The sequence below is a fragment of the Triticum urartu genome, chromosome 2 (assembly GCF_003073215.2).
Source record: "Triticum urartu cultivar G1812 chromosome 2, Tu2.1, whole genome shotgun sequence".
Taxonomy (NCBI): Eukaryota; Viridiplantae; Streptophyta; class Magnoliopsida; order Poales; family Poaceae; genus Triticum; species Triticum urartu.
In genome coordinates this window covers 226,607,025-226,615,088 of record NC_053023.1, presented here as the reverse complement: position 1 = coordinate 226,615,088, position 8,064 = coordinate 226,607,025, and the positions used below count along the sequence as shown (strand labels likewise).

At 44.4% G+C, this 8,064-nt stretch overlaps 1 protein-coding gene across 5 annotated transcripts; it reads right to left on the bottom strand.

Annotated features, from left to right (window-relative positions):
• Positions 1-893: 893 nt before the first annotated feature.
• LOC125536893 (DNA-binding protein EMBP-1-like) lies at positions 894-7,717 on the bottom strand. Of its 5 annotated transcripts, none has more exons than XM_048700181.1 (9): positions 7,375-7,710; positions 7,177-7,290; positions 6,927-7,072; positions 6,792-6,849; positions 6,636-6,684; positions 6,311-6,555; positions 4,678-4,758; positions 1,487-1,612; positions 894-1,369 (listed from the first exon to the last, which is right to left on the bottom strand). In XM_048700181.1, exons 1-9 carry the CDS (start codon positions 7,531-7,533, stop codon positions 1,208-1,210), a joined length of 1,140 nt encoding a protein of 379 aa, XP_048556138.1. In that variant the 5' UTR covers positions 7,534-7,710; the 3' UTR covers positions 894-1,207. The 5 variants fall into 5 exon arrangements, with proteins under 5 accessions (XP_048556138.1, XP_048556140.1, XP_048556139.1 ...); XM_048700183.1 differs by having other exon boundaries at positions 7,177-7,287; XM_048700182.1 differs by having other exon boundaries at positions 4,678-4,755; positions 7,375-7,707.
• Between the last annotated feature and the right edge of the window lie 347 nt (positions 7,718-8,064).

Sequence of the window (8,064 nt, the reverse complement as noted above, 5' to 3'; positions counted from 1 at the left end):
AAAAGACTACATATGGATGTATATAGACATATTTTAGAGTGTTGATTTATTTATTTTGTTTCATATATAGTCATTTATTGAAATCTTTAAAAAGACTTATATTTAAAAACGGAGGGAGTACAAAATGAACGTGGACGCATCTTTTTTTCATGATGGGTCGGGAGCAACAGCAGTGATTCGAAATTGCAAGCAAGGCAGTAGCAGGTGGCTCATGGCTTCTGAATAATGCGTATGATGCTAGCACAGCTGAAATAATAGTTGTGCAAAATGCTTGAAAATATAGGATGCAATGTTATCATGGAGTCTCACTGGAATTAATTCAAGCTTGGACTAGTATGAATGAAGTTTTGAGCTCGGCCACGGCAATACTTGCAGATTGTTTCCAGCGAGCAAAGACTAGGTACAGTTAGCTTTCAGCACTGTCCGTGGCCATACTTGCAGATTGTTTCCAGCAAGCAACAAGACTAGGTGGCCACTTGTAGATTGTTTCCAGCAAGCAACAAGACTAGGTACAGTTAGCTTTCAGCACCATCCTAGTAACACCAATAGGGTCAAACATAATTTAGCTAAGCATGTTTATGATTCTAAAGTTGTACTCCCTTCATTCTCAAATATTTGTCTTTCTAATGATTTCAACAAATGACTACATACGAAGCAAAATGAGTGAATACACATTCTAAAATATGTCTACATATATTCGTATGTTATAACCATTTGAAATGTCTAGAAAAACAAATACTTGGGAACGGAGGGAGTAGTTTTTGAGGACGGTGATCCTCCTAGCTTTTTTCTTCCACACATCATCTTCGATGTAACTATTATTTGAAAACAATAAAGTGTGCCCAAGGGCATTTCCCCTCAAAAAAAGAACTTGTTAGAGGAAGTGTCAGACGTAGTGTAAAGGTTATTTGTTACGCATATGATCAACCGATCAGGCCATCAAATTGGCAGGTTATATGAATCCTCATGAAAAGTTAGCAAACATAAAATTTCTAAGCTCTAGTACACCAATCAGTTTACACATTCTTCTCGGCAACGAGCCATAAATAATACATGGCTGCGACGGGGCAACTCTACAGGGCCCCCGGTGAGCTGTGAGAAGTGAACTAAAACATCATCTGCTAAAAGCACCTTGAATCGATGATGGGTGTTGTGGTTAGATAAAGGAACACCACATCTCATCTCTGTCACTCCCTCGTGGGGTCTCTCACCTAGGGTTAGCCTCCAGTTTGTGGCTGCCACCTACGTACTTCCCGTTGCTGTTATTATTAGCCTTCTTATGAAGTTTACCCTCATCATCGTGCTGCTGCACTTTGGGCGCTGCGATGCTCATGCCCAGTGTGGTTGTGACTGCAGCAGGTTCCTGAGACTGAATCATTTCACCATTCAGAGTTAGAATACCATCAGGGCAAGTACTACCAAGAATGAAATTGGCATTCCTCATATGTACATATGGCAAAGTATGGGCGGAGTGCCATGTGCTCACCATTAGTTGTGCATTCTGTGCTTCCATATCTTCACAGGCCTTCTTAAGCTGGTCAAGCTCAGTTCTGAGGGCGTTGTTCTCAGTTGTCAGCTCAGCAACCTTCCTGGATAATTCCTCGCACTCTTGCTGATAAACAGTGGAAAGAATCATGTCAATGCAAAAGGATTACTTATAATTAGGACCTTTATTGCAAATGTAAGTACTAAGATGCCACCGCAAAGGATTCAAAGGGAATAGTAATTTTATGTCCCAGCAAGTCACTATGTACAGCTCTGCTTAGTCATACTATTCATGGCTGTGTGTGATGGCATTCCAGAGGAGAGTAGAAAAGAGATGGTCAGCACCTTACCCCATCAACAAAATTTCAAAGGGATAGATTATAGTTTTATGAAGCTGATTTTCAGAGTTTGAATTATGTTTTACAACAAAATTCCTGGTGTCATCTCTAAATTTCTTCTACTGCGGTTGCATGCACACCTCATCAATGGAAACATGCAAGTAAGAAATCAACAAAAATTTAGCTGCCTGGACCAAATTCTAGAGGTGAAATATATAGCAAATATGCAACTATCGCCAATAGTTTTGAGTCCGCTTTACCCTTCTGAGATATTATGAGTGTCAACTCTTCACCCATTTGGGCGACATGGCTGCGTGCACGGACAAATGAGAGTTCAAAACGGACAAGCGCAGACACCATCTGGACGCGTCCAAGTTATAAGGGGCCAAATAATCCCATTCCAGTTGTAGATGCTCTTACCACCCAGAACTTCCCCCTGCGACCGATTTCAGTTACATGATGGCCACGATGTTGAAACCACTCCCAAAACAACCTCAAAGGATGAAGTGCCAAGTGTTGGAAGCTCAGGTGGTTAAGCAAACCAAAAAATTTAAGGGGGTAATTGCACATTTGTGGGCCATTTCTTTTACTAGAAGTGCAAAATAACATGAATGTTCAATATTCGTTCTGCATCTACTCACTTCAGTATTCCGCTTACAAAACAGAAGGTGTGGCTTATGCAGCTGTCACAACTGGTGTCTTTCCTGGAAGGCAATTTTGACGGCAAATTTGACTGAGTTTCAGTACAACAAACATTTCAAAATGTGTGGGAAGGATAGGCAGCCCAGTCAAAAACTGGTATGCCTGCAGTTGTAAGAAAATTGCCTGATTTGATATGTAGTATTCAGCTTATTTTCCAAGTACAAGAAACTAGCATAACCAGAATACAAATTATATATTAAGCAACCCACATTTATTGAACTACTGGGCTTTGCAATGCATAAGGAATAGCCCGGTGATTCAGGTGACAAAAGTCAAGCCCACCTAGAGGCCAAACACTAGCATGTCTGCATGTGCATATCATTACTTGACTGGTTTCTGCTTTCTCCCTAGGGAAAGAAGATACGATACTTTTTGAAGAATGCAATCCCCGCATTCCGGCCCTGCTCTGCAAATCAACATCTGAAGATCTACGGGTCACCATAGTCTTCTGATCCACTAATAAGATTCCGCGCTCGAGATGATGTGATCCATCAACTGGTGGCTCGTGGTGAGCTGTGACCATTCAACTGCAACAAGGCAGCATCTGGTGAGGAGGTGAGATCATGCCAAATCCTTCCTGTGGCCTCCGACAGCGAGATGGCGCACTAAATCCCTCCTGCCAGTAATATGGCAGCATCCAGTTGAGAAGGTAGTTTTTTTGCAGGTTCCTCATCTAACTCCCTAATCCACTGTTAGATTTAACTTGACAGTTAACTAAAATGATGAATGCATGATGCATATCCATCCTCTTTGTGGTTCTGTATGCTTCCTCCGTAGAGGTGAATACCAAACCTAAAAAAGGGGGGGGCTGTTACATATGCTACTTCTACTTTACTGAATTTTGAACGTGGTATGCTGAAACCGATTTTCGAAAATACACAATAAAGCTAAATCATACTCCGTCCGTTCCATAATGTAGTGCATACATATATTTTTAAAACTCAAACTTTCAAAGTTCAACCAAGTTAATCGAAAAAACTATTTATATCTACAGTATCAAATATATATAATATGAATATGCGTCTCATGATGTATCTAATAGTGTCAAAAATGATATTCTAGATGTAGATATTTTTCTCTATAAACTTGGTCAAACTTTGTATAGTTTGACTTAGTATTAAGTATATATACATATGTATATATATATATATATTACATATATATATATAGGAAAATAGTTGTATACTCCTGAGAGTACGTACTCCCGCTCCTCATATACCACATAGATGAATCTTTTATACCTCTTTATTATTTTTAATATACTTCATTATTAACTACTAGATACCTTAAAATGATTTTCATGAAAAAAATTATGTGAGTCTACATATTTTTAAAGGTTTACATATATACTGATTTGTTCGTATGTGAAAAAGGTATATTGCAAAAAGTACGTCAAAAATGATATTTTTTTCCACAAAACTCGTATTGGGGTATCCTAGAATATTTAATGAAGTATATTGAGAATGATAAAGAGGTATAATTAATGCGTCTACAGGGTATATTGAAGATGGGAGTACATACTCCCGGGAGTATAGAAAATTAGTCCTATATATATGGAACGGAGGGAGTATTATGATATGCACTAGTACACTGCAGGTTTGAACAACCATCAGAGACGTCGAACAGTGATGATTTGAGGACAAATGCTAAGCAATGAAATTCACTTGGCAGGGACAAGAGATTCAGGAGAGAGGTACATAGTGGATCTGGAACTTTCTTAAGCCATTTGCTGAATAGAGAGATGGCAGATATAACACAGATAAAAAACAGAGCTAAAGGATAATAGAGAAAAGATAAGGTTAGCATACTGCTAATCCCCTATCCGACAAACTAATTGCTCCCTATCTCTTCTGCATGCCACTGCAGGCATGTGTGACTGCTGCTGCCGAAGAGTTATCACACTGTGCAACTGCTCATGTTTTCAATATGCTTAACAATACCAACAGTAGGGAAACCTGGGTACAGTAATTTTTGGCATAAAACTGCAATATCATAGTTTAAGTCTCCAAGTTCCTTTCACGGTAAAAATAAGTGTTTACCAGGTTCATCACTAGTACCATCATAATTGATACAAATTAAGAAATGAAGAGAAGCAGCAGCATTTATTGTTCACATGTATTTTTGCAATGAGGTGTAATAGTTCCATTACTACCTGCTTGCGTAACCTTGATCTCCTCGCAGACTCCCTATTAGATTGTTTTCGCCTCTCCCTCTTAATTTCACGCTCATCCTGCCAAAATAGGAATGATTAAGAGCAGTAGAATCAGATAAGTAACACAGAAACATGGAAAAAAAATCTGTGAGACCAGGTCTCACAGGCCAGCACGTGAGGTCCGCCCCGATGAATGATACGTGGCATTCACAATCTTAAAGAGCTACTCCCACTTTGCCCATTAATTACCAAATTCCTGAATGCAATTCCTACGCTTGAACAGGTACGTATACGTACACAAGTACACAGCGATTTAGGATTTGCTTGTTCTCGCTCTCGTTGATGACGGCCAAGCAAAAGGACTTCATCGCCTGTGGCCGCTCGGAACGACACATTGACAACTACTCGTCCATGGTCGTGCCGAATGATCTCGTCACCAGTATCCGCGCGAGACGGCCCTGTGGAGACTTCCTGTCAGTGGCCACGCTGGAAGACCTCGCCACCGGCGTTGCTGGCTGGGCGGACTTTACGTTGGTCACGCGCCAAGACGCCAATGCCGGTGGCTGGGTGGAGACCTCGTCGATGGCGGCTATGCTGGAAGACGACTCCTTGTTGATGGTGGTCACGCACCAAGACGTCCTCGCCGAGGGCGGGACTAACTCCTCAACGCCGGCTGGGTGCCAAGACGTATGCAGCTGCTCGTCATCAACACATTCCTTTCCTGCTGCAAGCGCGGCGATGTGTTGGTGCACGACCACCATATGTTCTTCTTGGCTTTGGAGTTGTATATAACCTTCATAGTTAGTAGATTAATTACTTTCAAGTTTCAGTATGAGCTATCTGAAGATTGGTTTAGCCAGCGAACTACTGTACTCGCTCAACCAGCCTAACTTTGCATGGATCACTCACCGGGAGTGGAAGAGTCCTAGACGAACAAGGCATGTTAATTAGCTGACACTAGAACCACCGGCCGGGAGTCCAACGTCTTGGACGAGTGCGGCGTCACATAGCAGCTGGATGCATCTTGTCGCACGGTTACCACTACGCGTCTACCGGCGGCGAGGTCTTTCAATACGGCCATGGACAATAAGTCATCATAGGATCGTGCCACACAACCACCGGCAATGAGATCCTTTGGGGCGACCATGGCTAGGAGTCGTGGTAGCATGAAGCCACGCGGCCGCTAGCGAGGTGGTTCGGCGTGGCCATCGACGACAAGTCTTGGTTGCGTAGTACCGTGCAGCAGCCAGCGATGAGGTCATCCGGCGCCGCCATGCATGAGAGCAGCATGTGAGCCCTAGCTCATGGGGTGCGAGTTGTAGGTATCCCATACAACACGTTAGATACGTATACATGATTGGAGTCGGGAATGTGTAATGTAATTAGGCAAAGTGGGATTACACGTGCTTTGGGATTGGCATCGTGACATGTCATCCATCGGGACGGGTCTCACATGCTGGCCCGTGAGACCTGGTCTCATAGAATTTTATTCCCAGAAACATGGTCTTTAAACATGTATTGTAAGACAAAAACCATTCACGCCGTGACTTTCGAGGCATTCCAAAACAGGCGCACATCAAAAAATCACTTTCTGGATGCTGCCATAAAAATTAGAAAAAAAGAATCTCCATACCAGCTGACCAACACCATCACATCGGGCAAGCGCCAAGCCAGGATTTGCTTCCCCCTGCACTGGGATCACAGCTAAGGATTGAGAAGCACTCCAAAGATCAATCCCTATGTTCAGATTTGGCGTGGCATTGGGAAGTGCTGCCCGCCCAGGCGCAGAAACTGGAAGCTTTGAGGCAGACCTCCCCTTCAACTGATACGGTGACTCGACAGCAGCATATGGAACAGCAGCAGCTTGAGACGGTTCACCTGGCAAATACCAATGTAATTATTCAATCTTCTAAAGGAACAACTGAAGCTACCAAATAGTTGAGCATCCGATGACCCACCTTCCGCTGAGGTATTACCAGATTTCCTCTTCTTAGGTGCAGACGAATCCTGAAGAGAGCCAATATAAACCACATAATAAAGTCATAAACATAGTAATTGCAAAAAAACAAGCAACTTTAAAATGCGCCCTTGCGTCACAGCAAGTTCTTCTGTACCTTTTGGTCAGTGTCATAATCTCTCGTGTCTGAAGACTCGTCACTGCCGCTCCCACAGCTGCACAAGAAAATTTAAATCCTAAATAATTTTTTTAAACTACATTAACAGATAGGTGAGGGAGAACAAAAAAGTACCTCTGCGAAGCGTCGTCGCCAGAGGGCGCAGCAGAACTGCCCTTCTCAGGAGACACGTCACCGCCCTTAGCCTTGCCCTTTCCTTCTGCCACAACTGGCGCAGCTGCGGCAGCAGCAACAGCTTCAGCAGTCGGGTAAGGAACACCCTGCGCAGAGGCAACGATTTCACCACCAAAAATCCCGCCAAATCCAAGTCCAATTCCCCCGATTGAGCATGAAACCGACTAGAAACGGAGACTTGTGCACTCACCGCGGCCATGGACGCGTGGGCGTAGTACGCCATCGCGGCCCCCGGGTGGTACATGGGGAACTGCACCGGCGCGCCGTACGATGTCCCTGAGGCCGCCGCCGCCGCCATCAGCTGCTGAATCAGAGGAAAAGCAACAACCTAGTCAAACACCCCGGCCTTTCCCCTCCTCGCCCAGCCCAAAATTGGACAATCTCGTACCTGCGCGGGCCAGGCGGCGTAGGGATGCCCCCCGGAGGCGTAGAACGCCTGCATCGAGGCGGCCCAGTCTGCGTGGGACTGCGGCGCGGCGGTGGCCACAGCCACGGCGGCCGCGGGAGGCTCGGGCGGCTTGGGCTGCTCATCGGAGGAGGAAGCCATGCGCGCTCGCGGGAGAGATCTAGGGTGTTCTGCACCTCCCCTGCACGAGAAGGAAGCGGCGGAGGTGGTGGGTATAGCGAGCCACCGGCGGTGGAGCTACCTGGGCGGTGTGGGGAAGCAGCAGCCGAGCAGGAGGGGCGAGCAGTGGGAGAGCAAAAAAGGCTAGGGTTTGGTGTCCTCTTACTGCGTGTACACCTCCCGGGTACACATAGCAATACCGACAAAAACGTGGCACGCGATGATTGGCTGCAGTGGAGGTGTGGCCCGCCAGAACGTAAGACTGGTTGTAAGGCTAGTCGTAATGGAAGTATCATAACTAGTACTCCCTCCTTCCATCAATATAGGGTCTAATGCGTTTTTTAAGATCGTCTTTGACTATTGACAAGATTAATAATACATGACATGCACAACGTGAAAATTATATCATTGAAAGCTCCTTTCACGCACGAATTTAACGATGTGCTTTGTGTAAGTTGCATGTCATATATTATTACTCTAATATTTGGTCAAAATTAGCCTCGAAAAACGCAC

Bases quoted from the DNA above. Each gene is read 5' to 3' on its own strand.
- LOC125536893 (XM_048700181.1), bottom strand. From the start codon at position 7,533: ATGGCTTCCTCCTCCGATGAGCAGCCCAAGCCGCCCGAGCCTCCCGCG. The intron at 7,291-7,374 runs GTACGAGATTGT...CCTCTGATTCAG, and splicing joins ACGCCGCCTGGCCCGCGCAG to CAGCTGATGGCGGCGGCGGC. The intron at 6,685-6,791 runs GTACAGAAGAAC...GGCTCTCTTCAG, and splicing joins ATTATGACACTGACCAAAAG to GATTCGTCTGCACCTAAGAA.